Source organism: Mesoplodon mirus, assembly GCF_964341445.2.
Source record: "Mesoplodon mirus genome assembly, chromosome: 11".
Taxonomy (NCBI): domain Eukaryota; kingdom Metazoa; phylum Chordata; class Mammalia; order Artiodactyla; family Ziphiidae; genus Mesoplodon; species Mesoplodon mirus.
The window spans coordinates 13,815,311-13,838,956 of NC_138987.1; the positions used below are offsets into that span (position 1 = coordinate 13,815,311).

At 32.9% G+C, this 23,646-nt stretch overlaps 1 protein-coding gene across 3 annotated transcripts in view; it reads right to left on the reverse strand.

Moving 5' to 3' along the window:
- CEP290 (centrosomal protein 290) overlaps positions 1 to 23,646 on the reverse strand; it is a gene marked incomplete at its 3' end in the record, with an annotated part of 87,999 nt that overhangs the window by 38,492 nt on the left and 25,861 nt on the right. For all 3 annotated transcript variants that reach the window (XM_082636865.1, XM_082636866.1, XM_082636867.1), the window contains exons 19-28: positions 23,196 to 23,338; positions 16,306 to 16,470; positions 15,760 to 15,909; positions 14,052 to 14,167; positions 12,699 to 12,801; positions 12,388 to 12,618; positions 8,340 to 8,513; positions 6,291 to 6,402; positions 2,388 to 2,593; positions 1,299 to 1,450 (exon numbers count right to left, since the gene is read on the reverse strand). In XM_082636865.1, coding sequence (XP_082492991.1) covers positions 1,299 to 1,450; positions 2,388 to 2,593; positions 6,291 to 6,402; positions 8,340 to 8,513; positions 12,388 to 12,618; positions 12,699 to 12,801; positions 14,052 to 14,167; positions 15,760 to 15,909; positions 16,306 to 16,470; positions 23,196 to 23,338 — 1,552 coding nt within the window. The remainder of the gene's footprint in view (positions 1 to 1,298; positions 1,451 to 2,387; positions 2,594 to 6,290; positions 6,403 to 8,339; positions 8,514 to 12,387; positions 12,619 to 12,698; positions 12,802 to 14,051; positions 14,168 to 15,759; positions 15,910 to 16,305; positions 16,471 to 23,195; positions 23,339 to 23,646) is intronic.

The window sequence follows — 23,646 nt, forward strand, 5'->3', positions numbered from 1 at the left end:
TATAGCATTTTCCAAATGTATATGGTCAAAGAACTCCTCTCTCACACTTTTTTTCATGAGATGCTTATTATCATGGTTTGGTATAGATGGAATAAGGTATTAAGTAGGCTTACTTGATAAACTGTACAGTTAAGAATACAGAAATTTAAAATTGCCAGGTTCCCTAGATCAATTAATGTATGTTTTGACTTGCTTTATTTTAATTTGCTAGTTACCAGAAATGTGAAAAAGAGATTACACAATTACTACAATGGCAAAAAAAGGGTGGAGCTTGATGGTAAGTTATTAAATTTCCTATACGACTATTTTGATAACATTAAACAGGTAAAATAAAATGCATTTTACTTTGGGCTGGAATAATTTTAGTTCAGCGTAACAGATAAGTCAGGTTTCCTCATATTGATTAGAAGCTCTTACCGCCAGTTATGTAAGTTTTCACCAATTAAAATATAACAAAATGAGTAATTATAAATTAGTTTACTTCAAAAGATGAAGTACATGAGGTGAAAGGAAGAATAAAAAATGGGGTCATTCATAGTGAAAAGGGCTGGGAATAACTGATATTCCCAAAAGGACTATCAAGACTCTAAAACAGTGGCTATAACTTTATGGGTAAGCCATAAACCCTTTTTACTAATTATTTGTGCTAGACAGATCAACTCAGGGATCCTCATACTTTTCTAACGAAGTAACACATAATTACAAAAGAGTGATTAGACAGCATCTACCTGGTATACACAGTATTTCCTCCTTACATATATTGATATTTTGAATTCTAAGAGAATAAAGTGTTTCCTTATGTAAAATGAAAACAACACTGTTATCAGGGTTATTAAGTGTAATTAGATGAGTCAGTATATGTTTAATAGATGTAAACTGAATCAAAATCTGTATTTTCTTTCTATTTTTACAGCAACCTTATGCAATAAGTATTATTACTCCCTTAATAAGTTAAGTTTAAACAAATTAAATGGCCACAACCCTTCCCTCCAAAAAAATATTAGTATATGGAAAAAGTAGATCTCAGAGAGTCTTGATTTCAAGTTCAGTGTTTTCTGTAATACTATTCCTGGGCTCTGAAAAATGTAAATCTTGAGAAGTTATTTCCTCTTCAATATTATTACTTATGCTAGTTAAAAATCAATCTTGTTAATACTGTTTAACCCTGTTCTAATAAAAAGAAACCAGTAACAATTGCCACTAAGGATACTACCCCTTTACCACTGTAATTAAGAGTTCATAAACAAATTAGAGTAGACACAGCTAATCAAATGACTAAAAACTCCATGTGAACTTACTTTGATACTTCAACTTTTAGTTCCATTTCACTCTTCTCTAATTCTAGAATATGTTGCCTATCAGCATCACTTACTGTCTTGCTCACACTATCAGCTAATTCATCTCTTAACATCTGTTCCACTTTCTGTGCTTCCAAATTGATTTTGGTAAGCTGAGAAAAAGTAACAAAAAACGTTCAGAAACGTTAGTTTTTGGTGACGTTTTCCTTTTATTATACCTTTCAGCACACTGCAGTCCTCTTTACTTTGCATTAGTCCAGATACTGCATTGGGTGTGAAGTATTAAGAATAGATTGACAAAGGTAAGGGGAGAAAAAGCCAGGAACAAATTATGAAAACTCTAGTTGTATGTCAACCCACCCAAAGTCATTTATATTAATCAACTCACAATCTAATAAGATATGAATCTCTGATATTCTTAATTTACTTGAAATGCCATATGCTCATATTTTACTTCAACTATATCATCTATAAATAAATCTAAATAGTTAATAAAATCTTATTAATATATATTTAATGACATTTAAAATAAACAAAATAACATGAATGATTTGAGAAATACACATTCTCAAGGTGAAGAAATATTATGAGTGCTACTTCATCATAAATTATTGAATATTTGCAAACTATATTATTGCCAGCCAATTTAGTAATTTTGACCATATCAAAAGTCTAAAACTTCCTATTAGAATGAAGTCCCTGAGAGGAGAGATTACTGTCTATTTTATTTCATGCTATAACTCCAGTTCCCATACAGCGTCTGGCATGTAATAGGCACTCAGAAATAATAACTGTTAAATGAAGGGATGGTAGTGGAAGGCAATTCCATTATTAAGCAAATAACATCTTTTTGCACATTAAATCTAATAATGTAATGCTGGTGAGAAATAAGAACTCAATCACAGAAATATCTGCTTTCTTTTTAAACATTTCAGATTTAAAAATACATTATTTACCCATTAAATGAAACACAAGCACTATATTAATATGCTACTTCAGAGTTACAAACAAACCTCTTCCAGTAATACAATGGCTACCATGACTAATTTTTTACTCTCTAACTGCATGAAAAAAATTATAATATCAAACCTCAGCAAATTTGGTTTCCAATTCAAAATTACGTTCTTCCACTTGCTTCAATGAAGTCTTCACATGTTCATACATTTTTTGAGAATGTTCAGCCCGCTGCCTTTCATTTAATTCCTTCATCTCCAGCATAGTGATTTTTTTTGAAATAGAAACAATCTCACTATTGGTTATTGATTTCTTTGCCTTATCCATGTTAGATTCATTTCCTAAATGCAACAATACTCTGGTAAATCTCACGCTGTTCTTATCAAAAATTTATCCCAGATACTTTAGACATTGTATGTAAGGAAGCAATATTGTTCTGCAGAAAACACACGAGCCTTTTGAATTATGACAGACCTGGACTCTAGTCTCAGCTCTGTTACTTCTTATCCGTATGCTGCCTATCCTAATCTCTCTGTGATTTACATGTTTCGTCAATCAAATAATAATACAAATTATTCTTCATAGGATTACAGGCATACCTCGTTTCATTGTGCTTTGCTTTATGGAGCTTCGCAAATACTGCATTTTTTTGTTTTTGTTTGTTTTTAAATTGAAGGTCTGCGGCAAACAACCCTGAGTCGAGCAAGTCTATCAGTGCCATGTTTCCAACAGCATTTGCTCACTTCGTGTCTCTGTGTCACACCGGTAATCCTCACAATATTTCAAACTTTTTTATATTTGTTATGGTATCTATGATCAGTGATCTTTGATGTTAATATTAAGACAAAATGAAGGTTCAGATGATGGCTAGCATTTTTTAGCAATAAAGTATTTTAAAATTAAGGTATGTACATTTTTTTTAGACATAATACTGTTGCACACTAATAAACTATAGTATAGTGTAAACATAACTTTTATAGGTACTGGGAAACCAAAAAATTCCTGTGACTCATTTATTGCAATATTTGTTTTGTTGTGCCAATCTGCAGCCAAACGTGCAATATGTCCAAGGTATGCCTGAACTGAAATAACAACGTAAAAGATGTAGTGTAGGAGGTGTCACATGTAGATAGTCAAAAAAGGGCAAATAAATATATTTTGTTAACTGAAAGGAGATAAACTGTATTAAGAGGCAATACAGTGAAGCAACACTACTTTGTGAATACAAGTGCAATGACTCAGAGTAAAAAAGTAAAATCTGAAGCCATGTGATTTAGGGATTTCGCCAAGTATCTTCTTTAACCCTGACTTTTATTTGGCCTTTGTATACATCTAATATCAAATATTTTACTTTAAATTATTTTATCAGTTATTATACCCTTATCTCATATATGCAGTTGTATAGCTTGTCTTTGGACACAGAAATTTGTGGTTAAATGAAAAGAGAACGAAAGCCCTCTGATTTACCATGAAAAGGCATCACACAGGATTATCATTAGTTAGTCACCTTTTAAGAAGAGAAAACTAATACTTTTGTTTTGCATAACAGACATGCTCCAGGAAAAAAAATTTGGTAGAGTGTTTTATTTTTTTAGAGAGTCAATTAACCATATGTTCAGGGAAGTCAATTATTTTAAGGAACTAATAAGCAGTGATTTACTCTGTAAACAGTCGTAACACCAATAATGCCCCCTCCTATCTTTCTAGCTTCACAAGCTTGAGTTTTATAACTGAGTTTGCTCAAAGAAATATATATATTTTTGAAACTAAACAAACTGTTTTGGTGTCTGTCTCAGCTTTAAGAAGTGCTTCATTTTGTTCTGTATGTGTCTTTAAATAGTATATGATTTTAGAATAGCTGCTGCAAGCAGTGATCAAATAGCTAACAGTAATGTTACTGAAAGAAGCTAAAAGTGTTAGGAAACCATTATGGTATAGAGACTCATTCAGGCAACCCTAAGCACCATGAAGGAAAGAAAAAAAAAAGTGCAGTAAATACAGACATACAAGGAACATAAAAACTCTTCTCCATTCTCTTTAGTGCTAAACTTTGATAATGAAAAGAGGCACATCACAGGGGCTGCAATAGACACTAGTCTACTCTATATTCTTGTGTTTGGAGTGTCCTAGAGAGAGGGTAACAGCCCAACACGAATCAATTCCTGCATGGAAAACGCTAAAAAAGTGATACTTTTAAACAAAGATATAAGGGCAACAGGAAATAAAAGCTTTTAAACTTCAGTGATATACTATGGAGTTCCAGAATTTGGAGGGAAGCTTCTCATGTCTCTGTTCAGAATTGAGGGGTTGACATTCGAACCTTGGCTCTGGAAGACAGGCAATGGTGAGGTCATTCCAAGATAAGGAAACAGCTTAAACAAAGGTATTTAAACCACCTCAGAGCTGCCTCTCCACAGAACCTTGCTGGAGGCTGTACGTCTCTGGCTTGTCACAGAGCACTACAGGACGCAGTCAGTGCGCTTTTCTGGCAGCCCAGTTAACCTTTATTTTTCCTCTATAAGGTTTGGACCCTGGAGCCAAACCAGGGAGCTAGCAAGAGTAAGGCAGGCTTGTAAGATTATAGCCTGTGCAGCTGTACAACAACAGTACTACCTTAGCAGCTGTGTTAAGTATTTACAGAGAGAAAGTTTCAGAACTAAGCTGAGTAATACAGTGGATAAATATTTGTGGAAAAATTTATTTTTTACTTATACTTGTCTGAGAGGGATTGAAACTGTAAGCCTCATCTGATGGAAGATATGAATAAGTCTTTGTTTGAGGTTGACAGACTTGTAAAATCTTTTAAAAAATAAAGCTAGACTTTATATTAAAAAAAAAAAAAACTTCAGTGCTATAAAGCCATGTATCGGAGAGATTAAGGTATTTGAAAAGTAAGGAATTTCTATAGGGAATTCAGCACTTATTAAAGAAACACAGGATAGAATGAACAAAGAACTTACTAAAACTGTATATAATATTCTTTTCTGTATCTTAGTTAAAATGGTATCTTCTTTTGTGTAAGAGCTACATGGAGGTCAATTCACTTTTAATCTCTTAATGAATTAAAAAGTACATTTCTAAAAGTAGCTTATTTTAGACTTCCCAATGTTAAGCCTCTCTAAGCTACATGTCTCAGTTACCAATTTAATAGTAACAGAAACTTTGAATAGCATTAGCGCTCTAAGGTCTAGAAAACAAATTAAAACATTTTATCCAAAGGGGCAAATTTATTTGAAAATTATAAAGCATAATGCTAGTGAGATAAAATTATTTAAATGTTGTGAATTAGGATAACCATTTGAAAAACTAATACGGAAAATCCTAGCAGAAGCCACAAGATTTTAATACCCCTTAAGACAATAATATCTCTGTTAGGTATAAATGAAGATGTTCATTGCAGCACTATAAGCAATAGCAAAAATTAGAAAAGCTAGTGATTTAATCACCCAAACACAGTAACTTATTGCATGAATATTTATAAGTATGTGAATAAAAAATGGAATATTTTGATATCTACTAAATATAGCATATAATGTTTATTATAATTTAAAGTGTATACAATATATAAGCATGTATAAGGTCATACAAAAAATGATACAGTAGTGGAACTATGAGCAATATAAATTCTTCTCAAATTTTTCTGATGTTCTAGGTGATCTTTTAATTTAAAAATATAAAATGATATATTCCTAATATAACTTTATACAGTGAAAAAACTCATAATACTATCATTAAAATACAGGTATTTCAAAATTATCATCAGTCTTAATTGTTAAATCGTTCAATATAGCTAATGCTCAGTCATACATTTTTAACATATATGATTTCATTAGAAAAAAATCCAATTTAATAACTAAAAACCTAACTTTGGTAAAGGTTAGTACAAGATATTATTCATCAACTGCCTGTTAAACTGTTAGGCAGAGTGCATTTTTATCAAAATACTTCCTTTTTATCTGGTATAGAAAGGCACTTTAAATGAAAAATATTCACTATTAGATCTTAATCATTTTATATTATCAGAGTCATAATACTTACCTAATTTAGTTTCTTGTTCCCAGGCTTGTTCAATAGTGTGAAGTTTTTCCTTGGTAATCTCCAGTTCTTTACTTATAGACTCCATTTGTTCTTTTAGGGATGCATTTTCACACTGAATAAAATAGAAACATCACTGAGCAACTACATTGTAATTCAGATTAATACCACAGATGTGACACTGTCTGAACTTTATATAATAATCTCCTAAAGCTCACAATCTAGTTTTTTTTTAACGAATGTAGAAGTTCCTCTGCATGTAATACAGATAGACATACATATAACATATATGTTGTATACACACACATATATTATTTTAAAATAATCATCAAAATCTTGTATATCCGATATGTGGCCCTAAACTCCTGAGTATTAGCTTCTGCCATGTCCACTTTGGCCAACGTGGAACACTCAAGAGTCTCACAATCTTCATAAACCAGTGCTTACTTCCCTCATTCATACCAAGGGTTACTGAGCATCCATAGCATGCATATAAACACATATAATATGATGTGATATAAATGGCAGAAGTAGGTACAAAATATAGAAATAACAGACAGGGTGAGTTTTTTCTATAAAGAAGGATGCTACAGAAGAAAAAGGTAGTGTCTGAAAAAAGTTTTGAAACATGAATAGAAATTCACTGAGCAGAAAAACTGGGAGAGGAGGAAGGGCTTTCTAAACAAAGAAAACTGCATGTACAGAAGAACATACGAAACACTGTGGTGGAGAAAACTGGTAGTTCACTTTCTAAAACATTAATTGTGAAATTCCTTAGAATGTCACAGTAGATGACATGAGTTACATGCGGGCTAATCACAAGTCACTTATTCTTTAAGTGACTGGCAGCTTTTGAGAGGTTTTAAGCAAGGAAAGGACATGGTCAGATGCAGGTTTAGAATGATCACTTTGGTGGCAGCAAGGAGGATACAACACTGGAGGTAACGGTATAGGTAATGGTTACCACAGTAAAGATAATAAAGAATAAAACTAAGACATTGCCAATAGAGAGGGACATATGTTCAGAATTATAACTGAGATACAGGAAGTAAAGGAGAGAAAAGGATACAATACAGAGACAAAATTTTTTAAGGTCTGAGTAGAGATGAAAAATATTATCTGGGAAAATAAATTTTAAAAGTTAAAAATTACTCATTGATACGCTATCTGCAGGAGATCTTATCTATGATCGTCTAATGCTAGAGAAGAGAGGACAACAGACATGAAAGATGGGAAAAAATAAATTTTTATCACACTTAAATATTTAGAATTGTCCATAAAAATTAACATGATCATCTCTTTTCAAAAATAAAAAGTAAACTGATCATGATTATTTCTAGTTAATATTAATAAATAATGACTGAGATAATTTTGTAGGAGTCATTGAAAGCTATTCAGAATGTTTTCTTGAACGTGTCCCCCTAAGCAAGTGAGAGCTTTTGAGCCAAAAGAATTATATCTCCTTCCATTCCAATGAGAGGATCATAAAAGAGAATGAACCAAAAGACATAAACCTTTATTTTTCATAAAGATAAACAAAATCAGGAGCTTGTTTTGCCTGCTGTAAAAGGTACGAAGGTCGAGTGGCTAGAAGACAATTACAAAGGGTCTGGGCCATATTCATAGACTCCTTGAATTAAACTAATGATACTCCATCCTATTCTTCTCTCTCTCTACAGTAAGAAAGGATAGGGATTTGCAGAACTCATCCAAGGTCCAGGAAGAACCAAGGATATCTCATCTACTCTCTGCTACATCCACCCCAAAGAGCCATGGACCATGAGGGAATAATTTACACTGGGATCAGGGCAAGAGAAAGGAATGGGTACTTAATAATGCTTCCTCTTCTGACTACATTATCCTATCTGTTCCATGTTCTTTTTTCTTTTTTAAGTACCTGATGGAAAGAGATTTCATTCAGCTAAATCACACAAGTGGGCTAAGGAAGATAACCTGGAAGAAGTCATCCAGAAGTCATTTTGCACCTATAGATAAGATATCACCAAAGAAGAATGGCTAAAATCACAAGGTTTAAGGATCATACCTACTTACCTCTAGGTGTTCCAAGTTATTTGTTCTTTGAACAAGCATATTATCTTTTTGCAAGATGTCTCTGTACTTAGCAGTCAATTCATTGTATTGTTTATTGGCCAGTGCTAGTTCAGACAGAGAGACACTATTATCTATAACTTTTTGGAGTGCTGCAATCTTGAAAACAGCCATTTCCTATGTAAATAAAGATACATTGAATTAAGGTGGTGTATTTTTTTCTGGTAAAGCACTAGCCACTTATGAGGATAAGATAATATAGCTGAAAGCAAAACAGATTTTAGAATAATTAAAAAAATTAGATTTCTCAAGTAAGAATTGCATATATTACATATATTACAATATATTACAATAATTATTAATTACTTTAATACAAGAAATAATATTTGGAAATTTTAAATCATAATAAAAATAAAGTGAATCCTTTTATAACTCCTGTCATAGTTAAATGAAATTCAGTTTTTTGAGAAACGCGTAATATACAGCAGCAAGAAAACATATCACTTAGAATATATCTTTGGATGGCTTTTCTAAATTTCATAAGATTAAAAAAAAACTTGTCTTTTGAATGGCAAAATTTGCATCATCACAGGTAACATTTCCAACTTTGCTATTTCTGCTTATTTATAATTAATAACAAACTAGCTTTATAATAAAAGAAAATTTTTTTTCCGCAGGAAAGAAACATTATTTAGGGAAAAAAAACTTCTCTGCATCACAGCTATCTGTAACAAATAATATCAAAGGCTCTAAATTACTTGGTTCATCTTTAACTCTTTAGCTACAGAGCTATAAGAGTCACTATTCAAAGACACTGTATTAACACTAAAAAGAAATGACTGAACATAAAACCAAATTTATGAAGTGAGGAAGATAAAGAATTTATGAGTTCCCTGGAGGACTCATAAATTGGTTAGGACTCAGTGCTTTCACTGCGGTGGCCTGGGTTCAATCCCAGGTTGGGGAACTACGATCCCGCAAGCTGTGCGGCTTGGCCAAAAAATTTTTTAAATTAAAAAATTTAAAAAAAAATAAAAAGAATTTATGGTTATAATTCATTCTGAAGTAGAGTAATGAGGGGAAAATATTTGTAATAGTGCTTCAGATCTCATTTTGAAAACTTCTCTATATAAATAAGTACACACTAGTCTACCTTACCCTTGGGATTCAGTTTCACTTTTGCTTTGTGGTGAGGGAGATCATGTTTCCCATCCTTAAAAATATCCCTTTTTTTGGCTTTCCAATTGTTGCAAAAACAAACAAAAAATCCAGGTTGAACAATCAGGTTGAAGAGGAAGAAGATTCTAGTTCTTTCTTCCCTTCTATCTCAAACACTAGCTATATTTGTAATACTCTAAGAAAAGTACATTCTACAAAATCTAACACAAAATAAAAACAAGAACATTTCATATTGAAAATAGGTTTATTAGCATGACAATTTCACCCATTACTATATTTAAAAGGGGGTGGCAAGGAACTCAAGTTCATTTTAATTTTACTTTGAATTCTATTTACATGCTCCTATGTAAATTTAGACATGTCAAATGAACATATACATGCTTAAATAAGGTCTGATCAGATGTAAAGCAAGGTGCAGAAGAGTCGCATGGCATGCAACTTTTTGTGTCTTTGTTAATAACTCGCAAAAGGAAACATTAGAAGGATTATCAGTTACCTAAAGGGGCTGGAAGGATGAAGGAGAATGAAGTGAAAGGTAAAAGGACAGACATAAGATTTCTCTGCTGACAGCTTTTGTACATGTAAATGTTTTATATATTCAAATTTAATTTTTAAAAAGTTATCCCTAAAACTGAAAACAAATGTAAAATAAATGAGCCTAACTATGTAGCAATTGTATAGCATAACCACACAAAGAGGAGAATTACTTCAAGTCACTATAGAATATGTTACCATGATGGTACCTCCTTAGTGAGAGATATTCTAAAGAAAATAAGAACTGTAAAGAAATTTTATATCTAGTAGCACTGGTATTATTATTGTTAATACCAATACAAGATTAATGTTTTCAAATTAATGTATGAATATGTAGTATAAAACAAATAATTATTTTAATGTTATTTTAATAGATTTCCGTGTTAAAAAAATATAGTACAAAATCAAACGTTAGTAAAAACTCCATACTCTCACTTATCCTAAAATGTTAAATTTGAATTAAAAATAACAATATGAACTCATGATTTAAATCTATACATATTTTCCTAACTGGACTAGTAGCAATGACACTCCAAGAGCAATGACACCTGGGACTGGTTTTTGGTATCTAAATGCTGTCCCCACTAAAACGAACCAGGGCTCTTTAGAGAAATGGCTTATTCCAAGCCTGCCTAAGAAGTATACAAGGTACATCTTGGACATATGTTGTTCCAGAAAACAAACTAAGCTTTGCAGCTTGGTTCAAAGACTAACGTATTTCTGTCAAATAGGATATAAGAACCTTCTTTAAAGGGCTCTCACTGGCCAAAGTTGAAGACAAAAGAATAATGATTACACCTGAGTAAAACACACTGAATATTTAAAAGTGTGTGAGTCTGTTATGATACTCAAAGAAGAGAAAGCTGGAGGGTGCAGTGGGTGGGAGGGGATAGGCAGAAGCAGACCTCACAAACTCTGTATTCTGAAAACTGGTCATTAAAAGGAAAGAATGACCAGTTTTTACCTTGCCTTTCTAGTTAGGAACCATACTTCAAGATAACCAAAGAGCTTGGGCTAATGAGGAGAAGCTCTTTATTTTATAAAGAATACCTGCTAGTAAATGAAGAGAACATAATATAATTAGAAAATAATGATTTTTGCAACTCTTAATGAAATAATTGGGTCAGGCAACAACAATCACCAGTGGACACTAAAACCATTAGGAAAATTGCTGAAGAACTGGTTATTTGCATGGTATCAAAATATCACCAAAGAATTAACTAAATCACTTAATAATAGAGATATATGGCTGTCTCCCCCTTAACAAAGTAATCAATCATGAAACATGGGACTACCAGACATTCCATCTTTTTTTTTTTTTTTTTTTTGTGGTACGCGGGCCTCTCACTGTTGTGGCCTCTTCCGTTGCGGAGCACAAGCTCCGGACATGCAAGCTCAGCGGCCATGGCTCATGGGCCCAGCCGCTCCGAAGCATGTGGGATCTTCCCGGACCGGGGCACGAACCCGTGTCCCCTGCATCGGCAGGCGGACTCTCAACCACTGCGCCACCAGGGAAGCCCCAGACATTCCATCTCTTGAAGTGATACACTATAAAGTATTACTTATAAAGTACAAAACATTACTTATGAAGTGTTCTTGCCAAAAATATTTAACCTTAATATAACCAAGGCGTCAAAGCTAACTTTTAGTAAATACAATGGATACAGGAACAAGTAAAATTATGAAAGAAAATAATCAGATAAATATTCATTATTTTTCAGAGAGAGGAGGAAAAAAAGGGGGAGATTCTATATTAAAAGGACTTAGGACATGTAACATCCAAATACAATGCAGGGTCCTTGACTGGATACTGGGACAACTGAGGAAATGTGAATATGATCTGGACATTAGATAATATAAGGTATTGTCAATTTTGTTAAGTGTGATAAAGTTGTTGTGGTTATGTAAACAGAAAAAGACTTTTTTAGAGTTGCACACTAAAATATTTAGGGGAGAAATGTCTGCAATTAAAATATTCTTACAAAAAAACAGATGAAGCAATTAGAGTGGATTATTTTTAAATGTTAACTATTAATCCAGGTGATGGGTATTCATCATACTATCCTTTCTTCTTTTATTTTTTTTTTTTTTTCGGTATGCGGGCCTCTCACTGTTGTGGCCTCTCCCGTTGCGGAGCACAGGCTCCGGATGCACAGGCTCAGCGGCCATGGCTCACGGGTCTAGCCGCTCCGTGGCATGTGGGATCTTCCTGGACCGGGGCACGAACCCGTGTCCCCTGCATCGGCAGGCGGACTCTCAACCACTGCGCCACCAGGGAAGCCCTATCCTTTCTTCTTCACGTTTGAAAACTTTCAGAGTTGAAAAAAATCAGACGTACCTTAAAACGTTGCAAACGTCCAATTTTTTCACCAACTTCAGCCTCCACTGATATCAATTCATTCTTCTGTTTCCAATTTTCTTTTCTAAGTTGTCTCTCCATTTCTACTAAAGTAGTATATTGCCTTATGAGTGACTTTTCATTTACTTGTAAGACTGTGATCTTTCTGCTATTTTCTGAAAGTGTTTTTTTCATTTCATCTGAATCCATCTGAAGAGCACTGAGCAAATTCTGCACAAAGTCACATTTATATTACTTGTTAAATCTAGCTATCTTAGTTTGTATATTGATTTTAAAAGTGCTTTACTTACATTATATTCTTTTATTTTTATAGCATCTTGTTGGATTTGACCCTCAAGTTTTCTCTTTTCCTCTTTCATTGTTTCAGATTCTGTTTTCCAGGTCTCTTTTTCACTTAAAAAAATAAAAATGACAATACAATAAACCTAATAAAATATTTAACTATAGGAAGAGATAGCTATAGATTATAGAAATTTAGTTTCCATAAAATAAGAGAAATCATAACTAGTCAAAATCTGATAACATAAGTAGAAATTCCACTTGAAAGGATTTATCCTGAAAGTTATATTTTTATTTAATAAATGAAAGGTAAATAATTTTATCAAATTATTTTCATTAATCTACAAATTATTACTCTACAATTGTTACAATATAACAATTGCAGCTGAATCTTATAAACATTTTATTAAAAACAGAAAACAATTAAGAAAATGATCAATACCCCAAACTAATTCTGGAGATCAAGTCTCAGTATTCTGACCTTACTCTTAAATTTGAGTGTTAAATACTTATAAAATATCTAGAATACAAACAAAATGAGAAATCATTAGACTTAAAAGAAGGTGTATAAGACATTGTTGCCTACCCAGACCTGCAATCTGCTTGGCATAAACCAATTATGGTGTCAGCATCCTCTTTGAACTGAATGATTCAAACCTGGACATATATATGACTTGGACAGCTCATTAACCCAATTCTAATTAATGAGATCTAAGTCTGCCAGCAGCCTTTGGGAAAAATTTCATGTAAAAATAAAAAGTTATGTGAAAAAAAAATGCCCCTCTTCTTCAATGGTCATGGTTCCATTTTCCTTGAACTTCTTCTTGCAGCTATTTTATAACCAACATAGGAGATAATACGACCTATACTATAAGACTTCCAAACATGACCTACCCTATAATTAGCTTTGGTTTTCTTGTTAGATCAAATCGTAGTCACTCTTAGGGTTTAAATCACCTTTAATCAGGTATTCTAACTATTACTAAGGATATTAGTCATTGGTACAGATGAGATGGCAGAGATAAGCACAAACAGGTTAGTTCCCCATGAAAATATATGAATAATGATGAGGGTGACGATGAAGGACGATGCTAACAGCCGACATTTATAAACAGTTCATATGTGCTATAATATTCACAAAATACTCATATCTGGGCATTTTCACATAATTCACTTAAGTTTCATAATAACCCTATGAAAAAGTATTACTATCACAGAATTTTATAGATAAGGAACTAAGACACAAAGTGGAGGTGAAGAGGCAGGAAGAAAAAGTAAAAGAAAATATCTAAATATTTTTTGTTACTTAGCTTTAACACGAATATTCTTCAAGTATATTTATAAAGTTTTGCTAACACCTATACCTTAGGTATTCTTTATATAATAAGCTTTGTTGATGACGAATTACTGCGAATTTTCTGTTATAGTCTTCAAGAGAATCTTCTAAATTCTTTAACTTATTTTCTTTATATTCTAGTTCCTAAAAATTGGTTTAAAAATGAGAATGAAAAAAGCATCAGGATATATTTTAAATTTGAAGGTATAAATTCATATTCTGACAAGATTATAGAAAAATATACAAAAGATAATAGTCAGCAAATCCATAAGCAGCACAGGTCATTTCTGTGATTATTCTGAACACCTTATGGCATATGGAATGAGGTAATATGTGTAAACGAGAAGTGTTATGAAACAGGTAAAATTATTTTCATCATATAGAATAGTTACAGTAACCATACAAATGATCAGATACAGTGGTTACAAACTCACCTTTAGCCACTCAGTCCCACATACCCTTTAGTGAACATATGCATTCATAGCTCCAGTCAAATTGTCCTTTCCAATTATTTCATTTTGAAGGTGAAGAAACTTGAGACTTAGAAAGATCAAGTAACTTACTCAACATTAAAAAACTCATTACTACTACCCTTGGTAACCATTTTCTAAGCACACATGCCAAGCTCAGTGCCAAGTGCTTTACATATTGCAGATCTAACGCTTGCAGTTAGGTCTGGCTGACTCCAAAGACCTTGCTACTTCTATCACTCTATGCTGCCTTAGGATTGGGAGTCCAAGTACTTGTTTTGTCACTTTGAACAGGTTTTCAGATTCCAAATTGGTTCTTTAATCTACCACAATGCTTCTCGTGTGTTTTTTATATAAAGATGAAAAAAATGAATCTTATCACAAGTAACGTGACAATGTAATACTTTTATCACTTATTGACAGTGATCCTGTATTGAAGAAGAATAAATTTATGAAAAATGCTAAAATTATAAATTTAAAAGTAATGATATAACATGAATTATAATGTTCTAATAAGTAAGTTTAATACTCAAAAAAGATTAATTAATATACAAATACAAGCATTTTATAATCATAACTCAAGTATATTCACAGATGGATTATTTAGGAGAGGGAAACAGCAGTGCTTATAATAAAAAACTTACTTTCATTGATTCTGAACACATTTTTGTGATTATATTTGCAGTGTATGTGATATTACGGGTATTCACACTCAAATGAAATAATGAAAAGCATCTCTCATTACGCCATTCATAATGACTGTAATATAGACAGCAAAACTGAGAAACAAACACAAGGCAAGCAGTATCCTTTCTAATTTGCTAACAGATTAACTAATAACTTACAGGGTAAAGGGAAGAAAGAGATAAAAGACAATTTTGTTTAAAAGTTTCTTCTTGTAGTTAACACACAAAAAAAGGAACGATTCTAATCACTACACAAAAAGCTGTGTCAGACTTTATTCATGTGAATTGCTTTTCCAACCAGCAATAAATAAAAGAGCTCACCTTATTTATACATTACTACCTCATAGTAGCTGCATGTTATTCTATCTGTCAATCATATATTTCATATGAATGGCACGTATGCTTCTCATTCAGATGAATGGAATAAACTGCTTTTATTCATAACATTCCATCTAATATCAAAATCATTAAAAAAACATTTCACTGTTAATATTCTAAGAACGCAAAGGAATATATGATGATTAAATTATAAAACATACTATCAACTATTTTTGTTACTCACATATAAAATTTTCAGTACCTGTAAGATATGTATTAAATATTCATTCTGAGAATTAATGATATTGGCACTAGATGGTGCTACCCCATCAGGTAAGTCTACTCCTTTAAACACAACATTTGATCCTTCTGATTGTCGTAAAAGACTGGTCTCTTTTTCAAGATGATCTATCTGCAAACGAACAGTTCAGAAATGAGAACCTCATCTCTTACACCCAAAGAAAGACAAATTTAAAAGCAGTAACTAACACTTCCTACTGAATATCTTGAACAAGTAGATATATGAATGCTCTGCCAAGTATTAATTAAATTATAATTTAATTTATAATTACTACTACTTAGAAATGTCTAGGAATATATTTAGAATTTTTGTATCCTTTTATGTTATACGGTACTTATTTTTCCACTAATTTAATTTAAAAAATTCAAACAGAAGTTTTCTGAATGTTGAAAGAATTAATTAAAGGGTCATTTTCTCATAAAATAGTCATTTAAAAAAAATTAAATGTTTCACATTAAACCTTTATTCATATGCTTAGCATTTTCTTTTATATAATAAAATTCTCACCTTTAAATTTGCTTTTGTCAACTGCTGAGAATAATTTATAGCCTCCTTCCGAGATTCCCTGAGCTCCTGTCTTAATTCTTCATTCCTTCCAGTAAGTTGATCAACTTGGGCTTTTAAATGCAGATTGGCATCAAATATTCCTTCTGCATTCTTTGATTCTATAGCCTAATATATTTAAATTATATAGAAGAAATGTGAAGAAAAACACTAAAGTCATAGTAAAAAAAATCTGTTTAAATAAAATTCACATTTAAGCATTTTACTATTCCCATGTATAATAAAATATACCAAATCTATCTCTTATTTATAAATTTAAATTGATAAAATACCAGTCTAACCTACAACAGTATTACCAAGCATACTAATCACTTCATTCTAACAATTAACAATATCTAGCTAATCCAAGTAGACTGGTAGACCAGAAAAACTAGACAGGAACAACATGACTAGGGTTCAAATATTAACCAATCTCTTATTTGCCGGGCAAGTGACTTGAAATTCCTTATACCTTAGCTTCCTTAACTCTAAAGAAGAGGAAATAATGTTAGCTCTGTCTACTTCACAAGGTTTTTATACAGTCAAAATGAGATAATTTATATGTAAATGCTTTGAAACCATGAAGCATCTGCATTTAAAGCATGAGCAAAGGAATGAAATAGCTACTACATGTAATTAATTAAATTTTTCATTGCTTCCTCTCCATACAGTTGAAGCATACATAATAACAAAGTCAAAGTATGATAAAATAGTGTTATCCAAGAGTGCTGGATAAGCAAAAATAATCTGTCAAATTTTAAAATACTATCCAAGAGGCTTCACTGCTCCTAATTCCCCAATAATGGCATATATAAATATATCTACCATTATGTACACATATACACAATACATACGTACCAATAGATCTGGACTTTATGGAACAAAACTGTTAAATGCAAAGTAAAGCTTCAGAAATGAAGGCAGAAGACAAAGAAACTAAGATGAGTAAAATTATATGTAATATCCTATTCAGGAGGGTGATCTGGGATTTAACTCAAGGCAGTAGGTCTGTAAGAGTAAGCCTTTACCCTAAGGAGAACAGAGCAGGCCATGTGGAGTAATAATTTATACTAATTCAAAGGGGATAGCAGAAAGAAGTAGGCAGAAGGAGGTATTCTGACAGATGACAAAGTAATCTAGTTAGTTGTCTTGCTGAAAAATAGCAACATGTTATCTATAAATCCTTCTGGTAAAATGAAATTGAATTAGATGGTGATTAGGGGCCCTGAAAAACACCCTATAGCAATAGAAAGTGAACTTAAGTGCAGAAGCCAGAATTATCTGATCTAAAGTGTCACTGATTCTGATGACTTCTTAGAGGACATACTGTTAGGTCATTCAGATGGGGCATATCAATCAGAAAAAAAAATTGATAACCCAGAAGAGAAGCACACAGAATCGATGGAAACAAGAATCCTAGGAAGACCACAGGCTGTCAATTAAAATAAAAAAACTTAGAATCTTTCTGGGTTATTCATTCTGTTTCTATTTGGTCACTAAATAGAGTTTCCCTTGTAGAACAGAGTTTGATCTGAGTATTAGTAGTGGGTAGCATCACAGACAAAAGATGTTCACATACGAAAGTATGAAGAATCATTTTAGATACTTAAAATAGTGGAGAAAAAACAAAGTCACCAACCAGAGAAGAAAAGTCAGAATGATAAAGGGATATACAGGGAATAAAGGGAATCAAAAGGGTTTCATAAATTTTGTTAAATGATTTTCTACCTCAGAAAGATTTTAACATAATAGTATCACTGTCTGCTAATAAACTGGTACTATTATAAAAAGAAACATTCCATGCAAATGGGAATCGAAAGCTGGAGTAGCAATACTCATATCAGATAAAATACACTTTAAAATAAAGAGTGTTACAAGAGACAAGGAAGGACACCACATAATGATCAAGGGATCAATCCAAGAAGTAGATATAACAATTAGAAATATATAGGCACCCAACATAGGAGCACCTCAATACATAAGGCAACAGCTAATAGCTATAAAAGAGGAAATCGAGAGTAACACAATAATAGTGGGGGACTTAAACACCTCACTTCACCAATGGACAGATCATCCAGACAGAAAATTAATAAGGAAACACAAGCTTTAAATGACACAATAGACCAGTTAGATTTAATTGATATTTGTAGGACATTCCATCCAAAAACAGCAGATTACACTTTCTTCTCAAGTGCACACAGAACATTCTCCAGGATGGATCACATCTTGGGTCACAAGTCAAGCCTCAGTAAATTTAAGAAAACTGAAATCATACCAAACATCTTTTCTGACCACAATACTATGAGATTAGAAGCCAATTACAAGGAAAAAAACATAAAAAACACAAACACATGGAGGCTAAACAATACATTATTACATAACCAAGAGATCACTGAAGAAATCAAAGAGGAAATCAAAAAATACCTAGAGACAAATGACAATGAAAACACGATGATCCAAAACCTATGGGATGCAGCAAAAACAGTTCTAAGAGGGAAGTTTGGAGCAATACAATCCTACCTCAAGGAACAAGAAAAATCTCAAATAAACAATCTAACCTTACACCTAAAGGAACTAGAGAAAGAAGAACAAACAAAACCCAAAGTTACTAGAAGGAAAGAAATCATAAAGATTAGAGCAGAAATCAATGAAACAGAAACAAAGAAAACAATAGCAAAGATCAATAAAACTAAAAGCTGGTTCTTTGAGAAGATAAACAAAATTGATAAACCTTTAGCCAGACTCATCAAGAAAAAGAGGGAGAGGACTCAAAGCAATAAAATTAGAAATGAAAATGGAGAAGTTACAACCGACACTGTAGAAATACAAAGCATCCTAAGAGACTACTACAAGCAACTCTATGCCAATAAAATGGAAAACCTGGAAGAAATGGAAAAATTCTTAGAAAGGTATAACCTTCCAAGAGGGAACCAGGAAAAAACAGAAAATATGAGAGACCAATCACAAGCACTGAAATTGAAACTGTGTTTAAAAATCTTCCAACAAACAAAAGTTCCAGGACCAGATGGCTTCACAGGTGAATTCTACCAAACATTTAGAGAAGAGGTAACACCAATTTTCTCAAACTCTTCCAAAAAATTGAAGAAGAAGGAACACACCCAAACTCATTCTATGAGGCTATCATCACCCTGATACCAAAACCAGACAAACATGTCACAAAGAAAGAAAACTACAGGCCAATATCACTGATGAATATAGATGCAAAAATCCTCAGCAAAATACTAGCAAACAGAATCCAACACTACATTAAAAGGATCATACACCATGATCAAGTGGGATTTATCTCAGGAATGCAAGGATTCTTCCATATACGCAAATCAATCAATGTGATACACCATATTAACAAATTGAAGGAGAAAAAAAGAGGATCACCTCAACGGACACAGAGAAAGCGTTCGACAAAATTCAACACCCATTTATGAAAAAAATCCTACTGAAAGTAGGCATAGAGGGAACTTACCTCAACATAATAAAGGCCATATATGACAAACCCACAGCCAATATCGTCCTCAATGGTGAAAAACTGAAACCATTTCCACTAAGATCAGGAACAAGAAAAGGTTGCCTACTCTCACCACTATTATTCAACATAGTTTTTGAAGTTTTAGACACAGCAATCAGAGAAGAAAAAGAAATAAAGGAATGCAAATTGGAAAAGAAGAAGTAAAGCTGTCACTGTTTGCAGATGACATACTACACATAGAGAATCCTAAAGATGCTACCAGAAAACTACTAGAGCTAATCAATGAATTTGGCAAAGTAGCAGGATAAAAAATTAATGCACAGAAAGCTCTTGCATTCCTGTACACTAATGATCAAAAATCTCCAAGTGAAATTAAGAAAACACTCCCATTTACCACTGCAACAAAAAGAATAAAATACCTAGGAATAAACCTGCCTAAGGAGACAAAAGACCTGTATGCAGAAAATTATAAGACACTGATGAAAGAAATTAAAGGTGATACAAATAGATGGAGAGATACACCATGTTCTTGGATTGGAAGAGTGAACATTGTGAAAATAACTCTACTACCCAAAGCAATCTATAGATTCAGTGCAATCCCTATGAAACTACCACTGGCATTTTTTACAGAACTAGAACAAAAAATTTCACAATTTGTGTGGGAACACAAAAGACCCTGAATAGCCAAAGCAATCTTGAGAAAGAAAAACAGAGCTTGAGGAATCAGGCTCCCTGACTTCAGACTATACTACAAAGCTACAGTAATCAAGGCAGTATGGTACTGGCACAAAAAAAGAAAGATAGATCAATGGAACAGGATAGAAAGCCCAGAGATAAACCCACACACATATGGTCACCTTATTTTGATAAAGGAGGCAGGAATGTACAGTGGAGAAAGGACAGCCTCTTCAGTAAGTGGTGCTGGGATAACTGGACAGGGACATGTAAAATAATGAAATTAGAACACTCCCTAATACCATACACAAAAATAAACTCAAAATGGATTAAAGACCTAAATGTAAGGCCAGACACTATCAAACTCTTAGAGGAAAACACAGGCAGAACACTCTATGACATAAATCATAGCAAGATCCTTTTTGACCCACCACCTAGAGAAAGGAAATAAAAACAAAAATAAACAAATGGGACCTAATGAAACTTAAAAGCTTTTGCACAGCAAAGGAAACCATAAACAAGATGAAAAGACAACCCTCAGAATGGGAGAAAATATTTGCAAATGAAGCAACTGACAAAGGATTAATCTCCAAGATATATAAACAGCTCATGCAGCTCAATATCAAAAAAAACAAACAACCCAATCCAAAAATGGGCAGAAGACCTAAATAGACATTTCTCCAAAGAAGATATACAGATGGCCAAGAAGCACATGAAAAGCTGCTCAACATCACTAATTATTAGAGAAATGCAAATCAAAACTACAATGAGGTATCACCTCACGCTGGTTAGAATGGGCATCATCAGAAAATCTACAAACAACAAATGCTGGAGAGGGTGTGGAGAAAAGGGAACCCTCTTGCACTGTTGGTGGGAATGTAAATTGATACAGCCACTATGGAGAATAGTATGGAGGTTCCTTAAAAAACTAAAAATAGAATTACCATATTACCCAGCAATTCCACTACTGGGCATATACCCAGAGAAAACCGTAATTCAAAAAGACACATGTGCCCCAATGTTCATTGCAGCACTATTTACAACAGCCAGGTCATGGAGGCAACCTAAATGCCCGCTGACAGACAAATGGATAAAGAAGGTGTGGTACATATATACAATGGAATATACTCAGCCATAAAAAGGAACGAAATTGGGTCATTTGTTGAGACCTGGATGGATCTAGAGTCTACCTGTATGATAGAGTCTATCATACAGAGTGAAGTAAGTGGGAAAGAGAAAAACAAATATTGTATATTAACGCATATATATGTGGAACCTAGAAAAATGGTACAGATGAACCAGTCTGCAGGGCAGAAATTGAGACACAGATGTAGAGAACAAACGTATGGACACCAAGGGGGGAAAGTGGCGGGCGTTGGTGGTGGTGGGATGAATTTGGAGATTGGGATTGACATATATACACTAATATGTATAAAATAGATAACTAATAAGAACCTGCTGCATAAAAAAATAAAATTCAAAAAAAAAGTATTCAACTATTGACTAATCATAAAAAAAGCAATTCAATGAATAAGACTTTTTTCTATATAATTCAAGCATAGTATAATGATGCATGTTAAGTATGTTCAGATTATGTAAATGACATAGATTTAAATATTAAGAACCTAAAAATTTATGTTTTATTCAAGTTTATATAACAGATACTCATCAATACCGTAGAACTCTTAAGTCCTGATATGGTAAATATAAATAGAACATCATTTAATGGCTAAAATCTTTCTCATAGTAATTCTTAAGTCTTTAAATATTCAAAATATTCTTACTACATCCTATTACACTTCTAGGTTTGTGGTGTAAGGTCCTAACAGACCTACCCTCCCACATTTAACAAGTGAATACAAAAAACTACTACATAAAAGTTCTAGAAAATGAACAAAAGCAACAGATTTTGGAGGAGACTTGAAACTTGGAAGACAGGACTAGCAAGCAGTAAATTTGTTGTTTTTAAGGCTTAACTGAGAGGGCAAGCTGCAGTTCCAGTGACCTGTTTTCTTTCCGGCCTAAAAACCAGAGGATGGACCCAAAGCCACAGAATAGTGAGAGGGGAATTCCAGAAAGAAAAGAACCAACAAAAGGGATCTTAAAATTCTGTGTAAAAGCTCTGCCAGGTCTCAAGCTGACCATTAAAACAGAAAAATGGAGATGACAGAAGAAAGTATCAGTGAACTTGAAGATAAATCAATGGGAATTATCCAGCTGGGAACAGAAAAGATAAAAAATTAGGAACAAAAAAATGAACAGAGTCTCAAGGAGGTGTGGGACAATATCAAAAGGTCTAACATGTTTCAGTGGAGTCCCAGAGAGAATGAGGCAAAAAAATGATTGAAGAAATTAATGGCAGAAAACTTCCCAATTGTGGTGAATAAATAGCATAAGTGAACAGATTCAAGCTCAGCAAACCCCAAACAAGCTACACACACACACACACACACACACACACACACACACACACACACACACACCCTTGGCACACTGCAAGCAAACTGGTTGAAACCAAATAAAAAGAGAAAGTTTTGAAAGTAGCCCAAGAAGAACTACACATTTCATATAGGAGAACAATGACTCCAGTGACAACAAATGTTTCATCGGAAACTGTGGAGATCAATGAGAGTGGAACAACATCTTTGAAGTGATGAAACAACAAAATTAAACCATTAATATAAAAATAACTTACATTAACTAGTCTTTCAAGACTGGGAATAATTACAGATGTTTCCCCTCCTTTAACATCAGGATCTTTCTGCATTTCCTTAATAGCTTGCAATATTTCTTTCATACCTTCTTCAAGTTGCTTATTTTCTTCAACTAATTCTTTTACTAAAATGAAATATTTTTTTCATTGAATGAATAGATTTTTTTACAATTTACACTATGCTATATAGATGACAAATGTTTCACATACAGTAAAAACAACCCATTTAGAAAATGCAAATGCAAATAAATGTACAAAAAATTCAACTATAAATCCAATGTGTGAATAATGAACTCAAATCGCACACCTATTTCAATCCTGTGCATATAAATATATATCTCATGGCTGAAAGAAATAAATCATAAGCATACTTTGCCTTTACTTTATATTAAAAATTTCTTAAATGTGTTTTTCTAACTGTACTTTCATTAGA